Genomic DNA, 21,745 nt, shown 5'->3' with positions numbered 1-21,745 from the left:
GCATGGACATATATACACTACCAAATGTAAAATAGATAGCTAGTGGGAAGCAGCCGCACAGCACAGGGAGATCAGCTCGGTGCTTTGTGACCACCTAGAGGGGTGGGATAGGGAGGGTGGGAGGGAGACGCAAGAGGGAGGGGATATGGGGATATATGTATATGTATAGCTGATTCACTTTGTTATACAGCAGAAACTAACAACATTGTAAAGCAATTATACTCCAATAAAGATATTTTAAAAGGGTGGGGGAGGGTTGGATTGGGAGTTTGGTGTTAGCAGATGCAAACTGGTATATACAGAATGGATAAACTACAAGGTCCTATAGCACAGGGAACTGTATATTCAATGTCCTGTGATAAACCATAATGGGAAAGAATATGAAAAAGTATGTATATGTATGTATAACTGAATCACTGTGCTGTACAGCAGAAATTAACACAACATTGTAATTCAACTATACTTCAATAAAAAATAAATTGAAAAAAACACATGTAGACTATTTTTCATTTAGAAATTTAAGTATTATACATAAAAACACCACAAATCGCCTTTTCCCATCAAGTGCAATGTCCTTACCAAAGACTTGAAAGCCTAGCACACAGGTGTATGTCGTCCAATCGATGTCCTTACAGTCTGATCGATTCCTAATTAGTTTGCAGCCATTTGGAATGTCCCCTTTAAATTTAGAAACAGGAAGTATAATCATAGTGCTTGTGTACAAACGTATTTGAAAATGCATCTTGACTCAAACTAGCCACGTTTACTTGTATATATAATCCATACACTGAAAATATTAAGACACACTTGAAAAGAAAGTGTTTAACACGGTTTATAGAACTATAAACTGTTTCCCACTGAAGTTGTTTTTTCTTTAAAAAGCATAAATGCCCATCTATTGTACTCCTTCCTGCCTCCAGGAAAAGTTGTTAAATACAGAACCATTCAGAGCAGGATCAGTCCCCCTGAATAATTTCTCATGACATTTAAGTGAACTCATTACTTTGAGATTCTCATTCCTTAGCCAGCTCCGAGTAGCACATGCTTCTTCAGGTTAGAGGGGCCAGCGTGCAGTGGCTGCACAATTCAGATTCCATGCAGCCTGCTCTTTACTGCCCCTGACAAGACACATCTCAGCCGTATGTGATCATTCATACTTACAGTACAGAATCTCATAGTCTCCCGAGTTAGACATTATGTACTTGTTGTCTGGAGACCAGTCAAGGTGTGTGATATAGCTGGAATGTCCCTAGGAAGTAACACATCAACTATTAGAAAGCATTTAGAGTTCTGAATGATAAATAGTCTCATAGTAGCCAGTACTGTCTTCTGAGTAGCCATTCACTGGGAATTCCTGAAGTAGAGCAGTACAACGGCCTCTGGAACTGAACAGGGCTCAGAACAGGTCTTTGGTTCTTTTTCACACTATCTTGTTGGGAGCTAGAACTGTGGAACTAAAGAGATCTGACCACAGTGGAAACGGTAAGCACTTGGAACGTGGGAGTATCCTGCTGGTCTCTCCATTTTGATACCAGCACCAAGTACTACCTGTGCTACACTTCCAAGAAAGACAGTCCCTTAAGACACTGAAAACAGATACCACAACCTCAGGCCTTATTTCAAGTCACCAGTGTCCCTAATTAGAGTGACTTCCTTTTTGATAATGAAGTATTGGTTCCATGTTGTGTACAAAAAGAGTACAGTTTTCTTGGGCTGCTTCTTCAGTACCCATGGCACATGGAGGTCTCCTATAAAAAACTATCTCCAAAGAATATTTTTTGGGAAAAGTTATCCAACATCACACTCCTTCCAAACAGCTGGATCCAATAATCATCTGACTCCTTAAGAAGACAGTGATCTTTTTCTGCTTAGGTTTTACTAACACTGGGAATTCAAACAAAAAATTACCAAATGCCATATTTTGTTGGCTTCACATGTAAGCATTTGATTATTTCCAATAAACTACTGCAGATAAATCACACAGGTCTTACAGTTTACACCAAAGCTGACGGAGCCTCAAAAATCACTTTTATCTCCTACACCCTGTATTAAAACATTTAATTTCAATTGTACTTTTTGAATTACTAGCTTTCTGCTCACATGGTTTTTATTTTTAAAGTTAATAAATTCAAAATACCTTAGGTGTAGTTTTCAATGATTTTCACAAAGTATTTTAATTATTCCAGTAGCCTTCTGAAGTCAAATGACATATCCTAAAACCTCTCTGGAGCTATATCTCCACGAAAGTGCTGCATGGCAAATACCCACATTTATACATTTAATGAATTTAAATTATGTGAATTTGAGACCTGTAAAGCTTCCTGAAATCACTGGAGATCAGCTGGTATGTCACCAAACAGGTTGGGAGTCACTTGCTAGGCATGTGGGAGACCTCCCAACTTAACAAGAAATCAATTTCAATGCCAGAAAGACACATGTGGTTCTTGGGTATTTTCTGAATATGGCAGGAGGGTGGGGCACACAGATCTTTTCCATAGTGTTCATGGATCTGATGCCTGGCTCTGGAATCCAGAGAAGCCAAGGCTTCTAAGATAAGAAAACTGGTGCTACGTGAATGAAGGATTTAACCAGATTAATCATGGCAAAGTGTTTGAATCTTTGTGAAAAGACTTTAATAGCATTATTTAGAAAAGCATCAAAAGCAACGTATGGATACATAACATTCATGTAATTCATATCTGTGTTGGACACAACATATTTAGATGGTAAATCAATATAAAGTATTCTCAGAAAGAACTCGAGTAGGAAAAGCCCCCAAATTTAGAAAAGACCTTGGGGGCAAGTTATCAATTTATATTGGAAAACAAAGTGAGTTTTTCACTGATAATGGAGTTCAATAAATAAGCAAAGAAAAGAGCAGATGCAACTGTCTGTCGGGAGTCTATGGTGCTGCCTTCCCAGACCACCTCAGAGGGCCCTTGTCTCACCCAACTCTTAGGCCACGCAAGGCACATACAAGACTTGGGGGAAAACACCCTCAAACGTCACCCCGCAGGCACAGACACAGTTGGGAGCAAAAAGTACACCTCGCTGAACAGAAACAGGAGAGTACTCTTAAGCTGGTACTTTCATCACTGCCTTTAAGCAGCTGAATGGTGTAACCACAATAACAATCACTAGTGATGATGCCTAAGAATAACTCTGGAAAAATAAGAAGTATCTCAGCTGAATCTTTGTTAATCACATGGAAGGTCATCATCCGCATCGGTGGTTTGCAACCGTGGCTGTATATTAATATTATTACCTGAGGAGTTTTCAAACAAGTACCAGAGGCCTTGAGTTAGGGCACTAACTTTTTTCCTAAGTAGGTATCCAGGTGTCCCCTCACCCTCTAGGGCAGTGACATCCAATGGACCTTTCTGCAGTGATGAAAATGTGTATCTGCGCAGTCCAATGCAGAAGTAACTAGCCACCTGCGGCTTCTGAGTACTCAAAATTTGGCCAGTGCTCCCAGGAAACTGAATTGTATTTAATTTCATAAACAAAGTTGTGCTTAGTAGCTGTGATGATGGACAATGCAGGCTGAGTCCACTGTCTCTCTACTGATTTGAAATACCTTTTATTATCTAGTAAATTTCCATATAAACAGAGATTTGTTTTTGGACTCTCTTTTCTGTTCCATTAGTCTATCTGCCTATTCCCAGCCAACTGTGATAGTTTCGTGGTATGAGGAAAATTTCAGATGAACTTTAGAACCATTTTATCAAGCTCATAAATATTGTGCTGAAAATTTAAGTGCGTGCATCAAATTTAGAGAATAGTTTGTAGAGAACAGACATGTTTATGAAGTCTTTTCTTCTAGAAATACGTTATGTCTATTTTTTCATTTCTTAGTTTGTGTTTCAGACATGTTTCACATAGCTTCCTGTGCTTTTCTTGCTAGGTCTATTCTCAAAGCATCTACAGTTTTTGTTACTACTGCAATTAGGATTTTTTTCCCATCACATTTTTGACGTGCTTTGCTGGTGTGAGAGAAAGCTGACCTTTAGAGTGTAGACTGTAGAGTGTAGCCTATCCAATCCAATCTTTAGACTGTAGATCTGTAGAGCATAGTTTATCCATTCCACATTCTCTTAAAAGTGCCCAGCTAAAACACTGTTATTTCCTAATCTCTTTTGCAGCTATGGGTGGCAGAAGTCACTGAGTGGGGCTTCCAGGAAAACTTTAAAAATCGACTTAGGAGGAAGAGTGTCTTTTTCCCCCTTGCTCTGTCCCCCTAGAACTAGGACGGGATGACTGGAATTCCAGCAGCACCTTACTGAGGATGATGGAGTAGAAAGAAAGAAGGACCCTGAGTCCCTGATGACTTCTTTTAAATGGGAACACATCCCTCATTTGTTGAAGCCACCAAGTATTGCAATATAATTCCTAACTGTTATGGTAATATTGAAATATGTACTGCATTAGTTTTATGGGTAATTTTCGTGGAGATTTCTAGGTAGGCAGTTTTAAAAGTCTTTTACTCTTCTCTTTATATATATTTTCATTCACCAAAATCCTGACCAAAAAACACTTATTTTACCAGCACTTCTTGCCTATTCTAACAGACTCTGTAACGCTTTTTTAGTATATCACTACAACTTCATTACACTCCATCTCCTGGGCTAAGATCTTTGAGTAGTAGTGTTAAAAGGTATACAGGAATTGGAGTCAAACACAAAGCTATTATGCTGGCACTCAGGGACAGTTTCAACTGCTTGGTTACAATTTATTAGAGGGACACTTCCTAAAGTTCTAAGCCCAGTATGTTTCTGAAGCTATAGGGTCACTTAAATGTTAACTAGTAACAGGAAATATTGGAAACAAAATAGAAAACAGCATTTGTATTTGGAACTCTGAGAGTAGGTCCAGTTGCCACATTTTAATCTTTACAACAATCCTATGAAAGTAGGAACTATCATAATCTCCAGTTTTAAGATAATAAAATTAAGACTCAGAGAAGTTAATTAACTTGCCTAAAGTTGCAAACTAGTAAGCAGGAGAGCCAGCATTAACCCAGTTTTGTCTGTCCTGTATCATAGCAGACAACAGATAAAAGGAGTTAATATGAGACTATAAGACCAGCTGGTGGAAGCAGACAGCAAGGAGAAGTGAGAGCTGGAAGCAAAGCACAGAACAGAAGATAATTAGAAAAGCAGAGTAGCTGAGCCTTTCATTATAGCCTCAAAGAGTACTATAAGCTTTAACAGTTCCTGAAGATATTTCAAAATAATACTTCATATGCTCTAAAGATAAAAGCTGCCTAACTGGAGAAGGCAAAGTGTCATGCAATTGATAAACTTGGTAGTTCTCAACACTTCCAAGGTCGTCTCATTATCCAGTGTCTAACACTGCTCTTTCCTTTCTGCATCAGTTGCTGTACTCTGAAAGCACAGTACACTGATATACACATTGAAAAATCTGAGGCCTTTTTGTACCCTGGGAAGTCTGCTCTACTAAGAGTTAGGAGAACAGGGTTCAGGCCCCAGATCTGCCACTATGTCAAGATGTGACCAAGGACAAGCCATTTATCTTCTCTGAAACTCAGTCTCTTCATCCGTAAAATGAGAGCTAAGTTAAGTGCTATAGTGCGACCTGTAAAATTTTATGATTCCACAAGATTAAATTATATTTGATAATACTCTGTTTATTAAGACATGGTCTTTTTAAAAAGGTTGGGGTAAAAAATAATTAAGAAAAATTTGGTGCCTGGTAGGGTAAACTTAAGTAATCTGAAAATTCCTTTCAGTGGAATATTTCATTTGATCATGCTGTACAATGAGGCACTATTATACTACTATTCCAAATATTAAGATAATAAATCGATTAAAAGATGTATTTAAATAAATTAATGGATACTGATTCAATTTTTGTCGAAGTAAATAAAAATATTTTGGATAAATTATAAAACTATAAGGTTGTCTGTTGAGCAGTTTATAGGCTGGTTTTAGCACATGGTACAAAATACACGCCCCCCCCCCACAAAAAGCAAAAACAAACAAACAAAAAAAAGCAGTGTGTCTTCTCTAAATAGAAAATGGCCTGGGTTTTACTTATGTATATGCTTTAAAAAATTCATTCTTTTGGGCTTCCCTGGGGGCGCAGTGGTTGAGAATCCGCCTGCCGATGCAGGGGACGCGGGTTCGTGCCCCGGTCCGGGAAGATCCCACATGCCGCGGAGCGGCTGGGCCCGTGAGCCATGGCCGCTGAGCCTGCGCATCCGGAGCCTGTGCTCCGCAACAGGAGAGGCCACAACAGTCAGAGGCCCGCGTACACCCAAAAAAAAAAAAAAAAAAAAATTCATTCTTTTATTCATTCCCCTAAAACTCTTTTGTGATAAAGACTGTTAAAGGGGGATTTCCCTGGTGGTCCAGTGGTTAAGAATCCATCTTCCAATGCAGGGGATGCTGGTTTGATCCCTGGTAGGGGAACTAAGATCTCACATGCTGCAGGGCAACTGAGCCCACGTGCCACAACTACAGAGCCCATGTGCCGCAACTAGAGAGAAGCCTGCACACCACAACTAGAGAGAAGCCTGCGTACCGCAACTAGAGAGAAGCCTGTGTACCGCAACTAGAGAGAAGCCAGCGCACTGCAACCAAGACCCGACGCAGCCATAAAAAATAAATAAATATTTTTAAAAAAACAGACTGTTAAAGGATCTGTACCACTAATTCATCAAGTAATTTGCTAATCCTAAACTGACCGGTAACATAGATACCAACTACCTCATTTTCTATAAATTCAGTTAACATATACTGAGTACTTCTTATTTGCCAAGCACTATTATAAGTATTTTATATGCCTTAACTTGTTTTAATCAAGTGAAGTAGAAAGTACTACTATCTTCACTTTACAGATGAGAAGACTGAAGTAGAAGGTTTAAATAACTTGCCCAAGGTCACATTTGTGGGTGGTGAAACAAGAGTTAAAATCCAGGTAGTCTGATCCCAAGTTTATGCCCTTAACCACTATGCTATACCTCCTGCCTTTCTCATCCTGTTATCAGCTTGAATGTGTACTTTTTGAGGGCAATGAGCAAACCTATGTATATCCCCAGTGCCTAGAACATTTCCCTAGTTAGCCGACTGCCTGCCATAAGATAAGTACTCACTATGTCTAGAATTGAATCTAATCTTCATCTTAAACTAATCAATCAGAAATATAATAAATTAAAGGAAATATGCTTCTATTAATTCTCTTAATACAGACAAATCTCCATATAAATTATGTTTAGTGCTAGCGAGGTCACCTAGGAAATTGCAGTGTCAAGGATGGGCAGGATCATGGAACACTGAGATTAAAATGTTAGAGATACCCTTCCATTTCTGACTCACTCCATTTTAAAAAAGCATTATTTTCTAAGGGTTTAGGAAATAGCTTTGATTTAAGAAACTGCATTAAAACTAGTAGTCAGAGAGAGAGGGGTAACAATATTAAACTCTCATCAAAGGAGAAACCTTTCTAGAGCATACAGGGAACTGCAAGATTCTACTGTCAGGTAATTTCAGTTTCAAAGATAGAGATTAAATTTTAAATCTGCTAAGTTTAAAGGTGATACATCGATGTAAACATTTAACTCTCTTTTTACAGAAGTAAAATTTTCCAACAATTTTATAGATTTACTTCACTACTTACAGTGCACTTTCCATGTCTGCTATACTTTCTTCCATTTTCTGAGACCACATAGAGGTAAATAAAGTTGTCATGAGATCCCACAGCCAGGAAGGTGCCATCTGGAATGAAACAGGAAAAAATGTTGAATATAGAAATACATTGATAGGTTTATTTACTGTCACTTTACTGGACCTACACCAAATGATATTTTACAAATGTTGTTAAATCTCATCAATTAACTATTCTTTGGTGTTTAATGAATGACTCCTTCCATCACTAAACATACTTGAAAACCAAATGGTCATCTGGTTGAGTACACAATCACTTCTTTGGAAATGCTCATGGGCCTTGGACTCTTCCCTTAGTCTCATCTCCTAGTTAGCGACAGACTGGCCCCAGGGAGGTTAACCTACTTTTATGGGTCTAAGTATACAGTATTCATATGGCAAGCTGAGTGTACAATTGCTCATTTCAGCTGAGGACATATGATCTCTCCAACTACAGGGTCCATTCTCTTGGGAAAGGACCATGTTCTCTCACAAAGGACCATTGTACTCACCACGTAACAGATGGTCAATAAAGTCCATTTGATCTCTGGGTTTTAAATGCTACATCTGCAGTAGTTATTTGGTATTACAGCATTGAAAAAAGCCAAACCAAGACAGAAAACCTTTTCTGCTTCAAGACAACTCTTGCCAAGCTTAGAGCTTGAAGCAAATACTTTTCCTTCCTTGTTCAACACAGAGAATAGCATTCTGAGCTTCCTCTGAAATGACTTAGAAGAAATCAAAAAGATCATTTGGACTCCACACTGACCCAACAACTACTGGGATATATTTTTGAATATAAGAAAATGTCACTCGAACTAACTCCAGGGAAGAATTATGTGGATCAAAACCATATCAATAGCAGGAAAAAGGAACCGACTATTATGGAAACTTAATTAACATTTTGAATAAAGTATGAAAAGAAGTATTCAAAGTAGCTAAACGAACTGATCAAATTCATGAGTTGCTGAGTATTTTATCTAATTAACAGACCAATCATTACTATGTAACCAGTAAAAATCAAACTAGATTTTAAAGAACTTGAAGGGCCTATAAAATTTGTATATTTTGAATATTATTATAATTTATTTTCTATTATCTTATATACAAAGAAAAGGTTGCTAAATAGATTAACATTCAGCCTAATACAGTACCTATTCAAAGTTCTAAGTATTTGCAGTTCCAAAAAAAATGGGATTTGATTGCACTGTATTATGTTTTCAATTGCAAATGCAGTTGTAACAGTTTGTTCTAAATTTATGTTTGCTTGATGATTTAGAATGTTGTTTAACTTTAGCAGATCTTTTGCAGTTTCCTGCAGCAGAATTTAATCTAATGTTGGGGGAAACATATTCAATACTTAACAGCTCTAGAGAGTAGAGAAAAAAGTAGTCAGCTTTACTGGAAGTGAAAATATGCAATTACAGAGACATGCTGTAAATGCCAGGAGTGGGAGTAAATCTGCCTACCTAATGAGTAGCGCATCACAGAGAGCTGTTCATTCCCGTCTGTGTGGATAGAAACTAGATCTCTGGTTTCTGCATCCAGAACAAACCACCTGTTAAGAAGTAAAAAATCAAAAATTTTCTCAGATATTAGCATTTATAGAAAAAATAAAGGTTGAGGACTTTTTCTTCCTTTTAAAAAAGAAATTCTAATAATGCCCTTAAGCTGGACATGTCTCCCTTTTCTAACGAAGGATGAGTGCAAAATGTTGCGAGATACAATATAAATATACTTATACAGGCCTAGGAATGTTCTCATTTCTATTTAGGTATTCACTGAATGCCAGTGGTGTCTCTTTGCAGGGCACTGTCAAAATAGAAAATGACAGGATTATCAGTGTTCTTGAAGATTACACTAGAGCCAGGAAGAAGGAAATGAGCCAATTAAAACAAAGAATGATTAAGTGCCAGTCTCACCGATGGTGACTACATATAGCAGAAGAACTCACAGAAGGAAAATGAATAGCAGACAGAGAAAAACCTTTAGGGAGGATGTAGAATATGAGTTGAGCTGAATGTTGAGGGAAAGAAGTAGAGGCAGCTGAGGCAGGAGGAGTGACAGCTGCACTGCCATGGAGGTGGGAAGGAGCATGGACAGTATGATGGTGGGAGGGAAAGGCAGAGGGCCAGTCATTTGGTGAGAGTTCAAAGGGACCAGCAGGGGGCACTCCTCGTCTCCAGTACCCCCAACACCTGCACATGCAAGCTCTAAGTTCTTTAAAAAACAGTTCTTCATTCATATTTACAGGAAAAGTCAAAATGTAAAAAGCCTCTTGACAGGTAAAACAATGACTTAAATCCAACTACAGAATAAGTGACTCTTATCAGACCCTGTTCTAAGAGCACCTGAAGGAAGAGATGGTGCTTCAGAAGAGCATGGTGAGATACTGGGTATAAAGCAAAGACTGGGAATTAAGGAAGGACAACTAAAGGATAGATAAGGGAAAGGAGGGCAGGTTATGGACAGCACATGCAGTTAGTTGGAGGAGTTTGGAGGTGAGCACTGCCTGGCTCAGATCAGGCACTAAAATAAATATTTATAGAATGTACAAATGAACAAAAAGAAGGTAAGTCTCGAACCTGACAAATGCAAAGGTTTAGCAAGAATTACGTGGCAGCAGTGCAGTGTGTAGGAAGAAGTGGTTGGGGTGGCAAGAATGGAACAAGAGCAGAAAAATAAAATCACTGTCTTAATCTCATGGAACTGGATGGGACAAAAGAGCAGCAAGTTTTGTTTCTAATTATTCAGATGGGAAAAATTCCAGCACTAAATTCAGTAACAGCAATCACAACGACAGTTCCTTTAATTTTGAAGCATTATAACTAATATCTGGACAGAGACCACTATCCCTTCAGATAAAAAGAAGTATTAGGGCTTCCCTGGTGGCGCAGTGGTTAAGAATCCACCTGCCAATGCAGGGGACACAGGTTTGAGCCCTGGTCTGGGAAGATCCCACATGCCGCAGAGCAACTAAGTCCACGAGCCACAACTACTGGCCCACGCGATACAACTACTGAAGCCCGTGCACCTAGAGCCCGTGCTCTGCAACAAGAGAAACCACCGCAATGAGAACCCTGCGCACCGCAATGAAGAATAGCCCCCGCTCGACGCAACAAAGACCCAACACAGCCAAAAATAAATTAATTAATTAAAAAAAAAGAAATTTTAGGAAACAGTAAAGGGCTTAAAAGAATCAAAAAAAAAAAGACTATTTAGTGACGTTGCTTAACATGCCTTCGTATATTTAAGGTAGAAGATAAAAAACTAAAGGATCCCGACTCTTTACCTATCACTGAAATCCCTTTCTAATTAAACATGTTCATGAATGAATTAGTAATTTGTGAGTTATGGGTTGAAACTTCTACGTAGCTAACCTAATTCATAAATTCTGTCTTTTACTCGGGTAAGAGAAATAGCTTCTATCTGTGAATACCTGAGTTTATTAAAAGACAATCAGCAGGAAACTGGCACTTTGAAGCCCTGTGCTGAATGTTTGACCATTTCCACTTCAAAAGGTACATAAAGAACATATCTTATTGCAACTGGACAGCACCCACAGATTATACGTTTCTTCTGAGAATGTAATTCATTCATCAATTTTTATGGCTGCCACCATGGAACTCCTAGAGCCAAGAAAAGCCAAAGCTGATGCCAAGTGAACCACCTTTTCAGAGTAAGGGAACAAAATATTCCAACTTGGAGTGAACAGACATACCTAAAGAACAATGAGACACAGCACCGCTCTGTAGGTATGAGGTTTCAAGTTTTTAATGAGTTTATAGAAACTTTACTATACTTTCTTAGGCATTTAAAATTACCAATTTTTATTTTGGAGAAGCCTCAACTGATACTGTCTATTTCCAGTTCAGTTTAATCTTCCTAGGGAAACTGCAAACAATTTTATCTCTTTGAAAACTCCCTTTAAAAGTAATAAAAAAGGGACTTCCCTGGAGGTCCAGTGGTTAGGACTCTGTGCTTCCACTACAGGGGGCACGGGTTCAATCCCTGGTTGGGGAACTAAGATCCCCGTATACCACTGGGCACAGCCAAAAGAAGAAAAAAACAAAAAACAAAACCACTTGGGTTTACATTTCATATATTCAGTAAGTCATATATGCTCTTTTCTTCACTTTTTATATAGCCCTTTCCTTGTTAGCTTTTGCTTTAGTGAGGGACTTCCCTGGAGGTCCAGTGGTTAGGACTCTGTGCTTCCACTACAGGGGGCACGGGTTCAATCCCTGGTTGGGGAACTAAGATCCTGCATGCCGTGCAGTCAGCCAAAAAAAAAAAAAAGTAATGAAAAAACCCAGAATGTCTGTTGGTATAATATGTAGAAACCTAAAACTCTGAGTCATTTACTGGTTAGAGATGGCAGCTCTCAAAAAAGAAAAAAAAAAACCAACAACAAAACCCTACCTACTTTTTCTATTTCTTTAATTACATATCAGAGATTAATTCTTCCACTTTTGGCAAGTAATTTTTAGTAATAATTAAATAACTTTGCTGTTAAAAGTATACAACTTACATATGGATCCCCAGCAATAATATTAAAGCTCCCACCCTTTTCACTGCATGAATTACGTTCTACCTTCAGAAAAGACTTTCTGGCTCAGGACCTCTATCCTTAACAGAAGTATGGAGAGGATAACAAATCCTTTAGCAAAGGGAATTTTCTAGAAATAAATATTAAGTTTTCACTGTGCTCAATTGCATTCTCATTCTAGTCTAGAGTATATACATTGAAACCAAGCTTCTGCTTTAAGGTAATTTGCAATCATTATGGGGCTCTATAGGGCCTAAAGGACTTAAAGAATCTTTCTAAATGTAATTGCTCAGCATCAGAGATGGGAAATCTTCGGCCATATATTTAAACTAATCTGACTTGTAAGTCAAGTACCCACACACAGTACCACCATTAACTAGATGACTTTTTAAAAAAGACACTTACTGATTTTTTAGTGGCAAAAAGAGAATCATAAGATTTCAGAGCTGGAAAGTATCATACTTTACAGTCCCTAAATGAATATATATGTGTTCATAATATGAGTTAAAAAATATTCATCATAATATAAAGTGTATCCTCTGGGTAGTAGGTTTGTAACTTTTTCCCAACTGCTTTTATGAAGCTTCTCCTTGTAAGAATAGGAATGTGGCTTTTATAATCGGAAAAACATAAAGTCACAATCGGGGAAAGAAAAGCCCAATTCAACCCTCTTATTTTACAATTCAGAACACTGAAATCCCATGATGTCAAAACACTTGGCCAGTCATCAACCAACTAATTAGTGGCAGAGCCAGGGTAGAGCTTCTAGCCCTTGTGCTTTTCACTACATCACACCAGGGAAGGGTGTGATCCCATGGAAAGTGCTCTCTCTGCCTGAGCTACACTAACATTCAGGATCTCGAGAAGAAAGAAGTCAGCAAAGGAGGCAGAATTGGCGTTTATAACTCAACCGGGAGACAGAGTGAGTTCATAAAGTGGTAAATAGTTTAAAGTAAAATGAATGACACAAGGATTATGAGGTTTCAAAGCAGGGAGTAATCACTGAGGATGTGGGTGGTCTTGGATTTCATCACATCAAATGTGGCAAGGAGAGGTGGGACATAACAGGTGGAGAGGGATAGGTAAGAAACTACAAAAAGGGCTGAGGTGTATCTGAAGGACGACGACTTAACCATTCTCGCTGGAATGGTGAGGGGAAAGATTTTTAATGGGCTTTAAAGGCCAGGCTAAACAAGTTTGGATTCCACTGTTTAGCAATCAAGAGGCCTTTAGGAACGTTCTAGTCCAGTTAGCTCACAGCTTCTTGTGTTTGCTCAATCCATTCCTCCTGCATGATATGAGCTCCTAACTCTTCACTGCCTCTTCAAAATCTCAGAACTCCGTCAAGGCAGGACCAATCCCACCTCCTCTGTGAAGCGTTCTCTGACCACTCAGGCTCACAGTAACTTTTCTGTTGATCTTCAAGCATTACTGCCTGTTTATGCAAGTAATCCTCAACTACTGATATGACATTCTCTGTATCTTTTTATGGAGTATCTAATTAGGATATAAGCTCCTTGGGGTAGGGACCATGTCTTATATAATATTTCTTTGTGCCACTCACTGCATCTAGCGCTTTACAACTTGTAGGAGCAGAGAGTGACTCCGAACTGGAATTATAACAAGGCAGAACTCAGGGAGATTCATGCTGATAGAGTTCAAAGTTCCCAGTACACCCTGGGAAATGAGCTCAGGAGTACCGATGGGCCAAGTTCAGCAACATCAAATTACAGAGGGAAACAAGCTATTCTTTTCTAATTAGAAGTTTTCTCTTTTAATTAGGTCTAGGAATAAAGTCTCAGCTAGTGCTAATATGTCTTTGACATCTCCCTTTTGAGCTAAAGGAGCATTTCTTACACTCAGAACCTTTCTAGTCAACAGCAGAATTTGATAACAGTACTTCAGCTACATTGCTGGTTTGCCAAGGTTACAGTCATCATCAAAACTAACCTTTAAAAATTGTATAAAAAATTCAAAAAAAATGATGAGTGGAGCTAGATCACTTAAGTCTCTCCAGGTCTAACGTTCTGTGATTCCACATCGAAATCTAAATCAAATTTTTTACCTTTCTGCTCACCAGGTGCATTATCCCAGCTTGCTCTTCCTTGTCAAAGCTGTAACTATACATCAGAAACTTTGGGGTCTCTTCTGAAGTCACCTCTCTCAGTCTGCCCTCTCCCCTTTCCATTCCAATATGGTTATACATAGTATGTTTTATATACTGACTCAAGTCCACGGATTTCTTTCTTTGAAACAATTTGAACTTTAATCTTTGCTTTTTATTCTCCCTACCATCATTTCAAGTCTATTGAGTTCCCTAACTCTGGGTGTCTAACCTCAATTTACCAGCCTATAAAATGACTATGGCAAAAACTCCTTTCTTAAATAGTGTATGGTGGTTTAGAAATAGAAATGGGTCCAACCAGGAAAAGAGTAAAGTTCTGTGCAAACTGCTTGGGGAATTTTGTCTGAGCTGACACCTGACATCCTGATGGGATGGCAAATATATTTATGGTTTCTCTAAGGCCTGCAAGTGGTATAAAATAAAGATTAAGTGCCTTTTGAGAAACTAGTTTCAAAAAAAAGGAAGGGAGGAACTTCCCTGGTGGCGCAGTGGTTGAGAATCTGCCTGCCAATGCAGGGGACACGGGTTCGATCCCTGGTCCGGGAAGATCCTACATGCCACGGGGCAACTAAGCCCGGTCCGGAAAGATCCTACATGCCACGGGGCAACTAAGCCCGTGTGCCACAACTACTGAGCCTGCGCTCTAGAGCCCACGAGCCACAACTACTGAAGCCCGTGCTCCACAATAAGAGAAGCCGAAGCAATGAGAAGCCCGCACACCGCAACGAAGAGTAGCCCCTGCTCGCCACAACTAGAGAAAGCCCGTGTGCAGCAACAAAGACCCAATGCAGCCAAAAAATAAATAAATAAATTAAAAAATATATATATTTATTAAAAAAAGGAAGGGAAAGGATGATTAATTGGGGTCTTGGAAAAATCAAGCAGAATGTATTTTACCAATAATTCAGAGATTATAAGCTTTCAAATTCATAATGGTTCAGGTTCACATGTATTGTGAGCTTCATGAAGAACTTTAAATTCCATCAAGAAACATAAATTTTAAAAAATGGGAGAATGTTATATTTGAAAATGTGTGGTATGCCTAAGTGCAATTTATTAATTAAATGGCTTATATAGTCAGTGGTTCAACAAATCTAAAATTTTGATAACTAATAATTAACAATTACCAGTATATACTAATTTTTATCCATTTGTATGCTTTAAGGCTTCATTTCGGTTTAGGAGATATCAGGTCTTATTTAAAGACTTATTGAAGTGCCAGTATTACCCTGGCAAAACCAAAGACATCACAAGAAAACTACAGACCAATGTACCTCAACAATATAGATGAAAAAAACTTCAACAAAATACTAACACACTGAGAATCCAGTAATATATAAAAAGAATTATATGCCATGACCAAGTAGGATTTATGTCTGGAACACAAGGTTGATTAGACATGTGAAAATCAATTAATGTAATACTCCATATTAGTAACGGACAAAAACCATGTTATTTCAATAGACTGGAAAAGGCAGTTGAAAAACCCAACACTCTTTCATGATTAAAAATTCTCAACAACAGAAAGAAAATTCGTCAATAGGATAAAGGGCATCTATGAAAAACCCACAACTAACATTATACTTAATGGTGAAAAGGCTGAATGCTTTCCCTCTAAAATAGAGAACAAGATCAGGATGACCACTCTTGCCATTTCTATTCAATATTATACTGGAGGTTCTAGTCAGGACAATTAGGCAAGAAAAAGAAAAAACAATTCAGACTGGAAAGGAAGAAAACTATATTTGCAGATTACATGATCTTGTATGCAGAAAATCCTGAGGAATCCACTAAAAAAACTATTACTAAGAAAATAGGTCAGCAAAGGTGCAAGATAAAAAGATCAATATATAAAAGGTAGCTGTATTTACATATACCAGCAATGAATATTCTGAAAATGAAAATGAGAAAGCAATTTCATTTAAAATGGCACCAAAAAAATGAAATACTTAGGTGTAATTTAACAAATGTGCAAATTTGTACCCTAAAAACATCTTTGAAAAAAACTGAAGACCTAAATAAAGGTAAAACATCTCCTGTTCATAAATTGGAAGGCGTAAACTGTTAAAACAGTAACATTCCCAAATTGATCTATAAAGAGAAAAAACAATCCTTATCAAAATGCCAGCTGGCTTCGTTGCAGAAATTGACACGTTGATCTTAAAATTCATGCAGAATTCAAGGGCTCCTGAATAGCTAAAACAGCCTTGAAAAAGAACAAAGTTGGAGGACTCACATTTCCCGATTTCAAAACGTACTGCAAGTTCCCCTGCGTCGGCAGGCGGACGCCCAACCACTGCGCCACCAGGGAAGCCCTGCAGTAAAGTTTTAAGTAAAAATTATATAATTTATATAAAGGATCCCGCGTGCCGCGGGGCGGCTGGGCCCGTGAGCCGTGGCCGCTGGGCCTGCGCGTCCGGAGCCTGTGCTCCGCAACGGGAGAGGCCACAACAGAGGGAGGCCCGCGTACCGCAAAAAAAAAAAAAAAAAAAACTTTAGTGCAACAAATGTTACCATCAAGAAAGTGAAAAGACAACCCTTGGAATGAGAGAAAATATTTGCAAATCATGTACCTGATGAGGTACTGTATCCAGAATATATAAAGAGCTCTTACAACTCAACAATAAAAAGACAAATCAATTCAAACATGAGCACAGGATATGAATAGACATTTCTCTAAAAAGGCTACACAAGTGGCCAATAAACACATAAAAAAGATACTCAACAGCATTAGCCATCAGAGAAATGCAAATCAAAATCACAATGAAAAAGTGCTTCACAGCCACTAGGATGGCTATAATCAAAACACAGGCAATAACAAGGGTTGGTGACGATGTGGAGAAATTGGAACCCTCATACTTTACTGGTAGAATTGTAAAATGGTGTAGCTGTTTTGGAAAACAATTTGGAAGCTCCTCAAAATGTTAAACATAGTTAACTCTACTCCTTGGTATATACCCAAGAGAACTGAAGACATATGTCCATACAAAAACTTATGTATGACTATAACTCAAGCGGTTATTCGAAGTATATCCACACAATGGAATATTTGGTGACAAAGGGAATGAAATACTGACACATGCTATACAACATGGATGAACCTTCAAAACATTATGTTAAGTGAAAGAAACTAGTCACAAATGACCACATATTATATAATTCTATTTATATGAAATGTCCAGAATTTGTCCAGGCAAACCTATAGAAACAGAAAGTAGATCAGTTACTCAGGGCTGGAAGTGGGTGGGAGCAATGAGGAGTGACTGCTAACGGGTACAGGAATTCTTTTTGGGTTAATGACAGTGTTCTGAAATTAGCTTGTGATGAAGGTTGCACAACTCTGAACGTCTTAAAAACTACTGAATTGTATACTGTAAATGGGTGAATTTTATGATATATGAATGATATCTCAATAAAGCTGTTAAAAAGACTCTTTACTATGTGAGGATTAGCAATGTTAAGGAAGTACTATGTCGACTTAGGGCCATGCATTGAATTTTCTCCCCTTAGAAATATTAGTAACATAGTCTTTTAAAATGATAATTTTTAAAATCACTGTGATAATTTATTCATACTTGTGCTTCTTTTTAATTCTTTTTAAAAAATTAATTAATTTATTCATTTATTTTTGGCTGCATTGGGTCTTCGTTGCTGCACGCAGGTTTTCTCTAGTTGCAGCAAGCAGGGGCTACTCTTCGTTGCAGTGCGCAGGCATCTCGTGGTGGCTTCTCTTGTTGCGGAGCACAGGCTCTAGGCACATGGGCTTCAGTAGCTGTGGCACGTGGGCTCAGTATTTGTGGCTCGTGGGCTCTAGAGCACAGGCTCAGTAGTTGTGACGCATGGGCTTAACTCCTCCGTGGCATGTGGGATCTTCTCAGACCAGGGCTCGAACCCATGTCCCCTGCATTGGCAGGCGGATTCTTAACCACTGCCACCAGGGAAGCCCTTACTTCTTGACTACAAGAAGTAGAAGATTTCTACATATGGACATGAAGACATCTTTAAACATTTTGCTAGTCACCTTTTCTGGATCATGAACAATTTGGACACGTGTTGTATTAAACTAACAACAACAACAACAACAACAAAAATCCTTGCCCTAAGTGTGACTTTTTCCAGGCTTAGTTAGGGTCAGTGATAATAATCTGAATGGCTACATTGAGGAATTTTCTGTTTTAGACAGTACAGCCATATATTCACAGATCCATGTAAAAAATAATAAAGGAGAAAGTTCTCTAAGAAACAACAGACTAACCAGATGTGAAACCAAAGACAGGAATTAAGTATAAAATGAACACTGATAACTACATCTCCCCTAGATTTTAAATAATCCCGAACTCCACACCAGAAAGGATTTTTTTCCACTTTTTATTTACTTATCATATTACTCTCATTCATAAGGTGCTTTCTACTCACAACTCCAAGAGGAAACAATTGGCTTAGCTTTAGCTTAAGTCACTTAAATTAAGTGACTTTTCCTGTTAAGCTTGTTAATGATGACTTCACAGTAACACTAAATGTTAGAAAGTAACTTCAGTGCGTTTAATCAGATCAGTTTTTTCCTTACAAATTGGGGCAAACTGTATTTATGTGTATGTATATATTGTACATTCATCCAATGAAGTGGTGAGTCTTAATGATTCAAGTCCTTCTAGCCCTTACTACTCCACTTGGTGTTTAACTCCTTCTTATACAGAGTAAATGCTTTAAAAATACTATGTCAGCCAGTGATTTAACCTTCAAAGATAAACTTGCCTTATAATATTTCTAAGTAATGCTACAAACACCATAAGCACATCTCAAAGAGTACTGGTGGAGTAGTGGAAAGAGACAAGCTTTGGAACTATATAGAACCTGAGTTAAATCCCAGCTCAATCACAAGTGATTGAACCTCTATGGATCTTGGTTTCCTGTTCGAGCAAAGGAGATATTAATGAACATTTTATTGCATTCTTGTGAAGACTTAAAGTACTATATGAAAAGAATTTAGTACAAGGTCTGTCATCAGATACTGAATACATGGTAGCTCTTATTCTTACTATTTCATTGATTTTAGCATTTGTGCTATTTGTTCAGCTGCCCCCAAAATAGACCTGACCTGTCATATGCCTGTTTAGTCCAAGTCTAAGTAATAATCTATTACTGACATGTATTTTGGGGAAATCTGAGATAGTAAAGCCATCTATATTTGCAAGTTATCACCAATTACTCTCCCAAGCAGCCTAATTCTAAAATTCCACTATTTCAGAACCACTCAAATAGAACCTCTAGTTACATGTCCACATTTCAAAGTTTATCTTTACCTTAAAGATCTGTTTTTCCATGATTCTGAGCACTGTATATGAGGAGGATTTTGAATTATGTTTTGACTTTCTAAAGGTATTAATTTGTATCCAACAGCCAAAGGGGAAAACTTGCTACAAAAAAACTCTACATTGTTAAATTTAGTTAGAATTAAATAAACTGGCTGATTTGAAATATTTGTTACATAAATAAAAATATTTATATAAGTGTGTTCACAATATTTTCACCTTATTAGAAGTCAGCATTCCATATTTTCTATGGGCTTAACTTTTGAAAATTGACTTTATCTTTTTTCTCTGCCTCTTTAAAAAAGAAATTAAGTGATTTGTGATGAGGGCTACTTACCAGCAGAGGCAATAAAAAGGACTCAGTTAAAAAATACAGATAATAAATATATATTACCTAATAACCTTGGAAAGGTACTATACAATGTCTGCAAAGATAAGTAATTAATAACGATTTCAGGAAACATACCTTTATTATCTACCTGTGTAGCATTTAAAAAAGAAAAAAGCGATAGCACATACAAAAGCTCAACTGGGTTATTTCAGGTTCAATTTCCTTCGCTAAAAGATAACGAGGAGAGAAATTTTCGATACCACAGAAAATTTCACAAAGGAGGTCAAGTCTGCTGAACTGTCACCTTCCTTAATGAAGACTATTCTGACCTCCCTATTTATCGTTTTGCAACTGCACCCCTTCCAGTTCCCTCTTCCTATGCTCAACCCTCCCCCACCATAGCTCTTCATTTGCTAACTTAATTAGTTATAATGCTTATTTTTCATTCTGCCTCCACCCCTGACACACACTAAAATGTGGGCTCCACAAGGGCAGGGATTTTTGCTTTGCACTCTGATGTAGCCTGAACATCCACAATAGTGTCTAACAAATGGTAGGTGCTCAAATAATTACTGAATGATTAAATGAGTATACATAACAGAAAAGAAAAAGCATGAAATTGTGCCACTTAAAAGATTAATTTTCCAGATCAGATAGAGAACATTCCTGAATAATGGTTAAACATCCCACCGCTTAGATTACTCAGCTCACATTTCCCTTAAAGACCCTACCTGCCTGAGTGCGTTCCTATGGCCACCACTGTGCCACTTGGATGAAAATCTGCACAGTGTCCTGGTTCCTAGAAGAGAGACAGACAACTGTTGGGGAGTACATGAGAAAGTCTCCCTAGATCTATGGGAATAGTGGCAAAACATATTTGAAAATAACTTGTTTCACATAAACATGGAATCTCAATCAACTTTACTGTAGCCAATGGTAATACCACATGGACTTAAGAGGAAAAAGGATTTCAGAGCAGGAAGGGGACATGCTGGCAGAGTGGTGAGCAGGAAGGACCACCGGCTTGTGGCTAGGCAGTGGAACGATAATAACAAACATTTGTACAGTTCTTTAGAGTCTGCAAAGAACGTCTATACACCTTTTAGGCTAGAAAAGGTGGATATCTGAGTGGGGTAGGGAGAAAACACAGTAAGAGACCAACTCAAAAAGAAGAGAGCAGAATCTGTTAGTGGGCAGTACTTACTGAACCCAACTGCACCACCATCAGAGACCCAAACATATCCATAACAATTAATACTCCATAAAGATGTGAAATATTTTTTATTTTTACTACTGAACCTGACAGAAAAACTGAGCTTCTGTCCTGTTAATTTGCTACTTTGGAGTGGGTTCATGTACTTTGTGACTAAACACTCTCCCTCTACCCCTTCCCCTTTACTGAACTATAGAAATACACTTGGTTTTAACCAATGCTGAGTCCTATTTGCTTTGCTGCTACCATCTGCCATTTTAGGGAGATTCTGTGGGGAGATTATAATCACATTCTGCTTTACTCACATCTACGAGCCTGGTCCATTCCAGCCTGTGTTCCACCGAGTTCCACATGCACACCTGTCTGTCCTGAGCACATGTCAAGAGCAAATCTTTGAAGGGATGTGTGGCAAGACCCCAAAGCTCATCAGTATGACCCTGAAAATGAAATACACCCATTGTTATAAGAAACAAAAGGTATCATCAAAAATACTCAGTTAGGGGCTTCCCTGGTGGCGCAGTGGTTGCGCGTCCGCCTGCCGATGCAGGGGA

General features: G+C 38.2%; 1 protein-coding gene across 4 annotated transcripts in view; it reads right to left on the bottom strand.

Annotated features, from left to right (window-relative positions):
* Positions 1 to 21,745, bottom strand: part of EML4 (EMAP like 4) — a 164,389-nt gene that overhangs the window by 9,099 nt on the left and 133,545 nt on the right. For all 4 annotated transcript variants that reach the window (XM_028497090.2, XM_007112185.3, XM_028497091.2 and 1 more), the window contains 6 exons: positions 21,500 to 21,631; positions 20,713 to 20,780; positions 9,134 to 9,222; positions 7,639 to 7,736; positions 1,162 to 1,249; positions 580 to 678 (listed from right to left, as the gene is read on the bottom strand). In XM_028497090.2, coding sequence (XP_028352891.1) covers positions 580 to 678; positions 1,162 to 1,249; positions 7,639 to 7,736; positions 9,134 to 9,222; positions 20,713 to 20,780; positions 21,500 to 21,631 — 574 coding nt within the window. The remainder of the gene's footprint in view (positions 1 to 579; positions 679 to 1,161; positions 1,250 to 7,638; positions 7,737 to 9,133; positions 9,223 to 20,712; positions 20,781 to 21,499; positions 21,632 to 21,745) is intronic.

This window comes from Physeter macrocephalus, chromosome 12, assembly GCF_002837175.3.
Source record: "Physeter macrocephalus isolate SW-GA chromosome 12, ASM283717v5, whole genome shotgun sequence".
Taxonomy (NCBI): Eukaryota; Metazoa; Chordata; class Mammalia; order Artiodactyla; family Physeteridae; genus Physeter; species Physeter macrocephalus.
The sequence above is the reverse complement of the archived record's forward strand: the minus strand, read 5'-3'. Positions and strand labels throughout refer to the sequence as shown.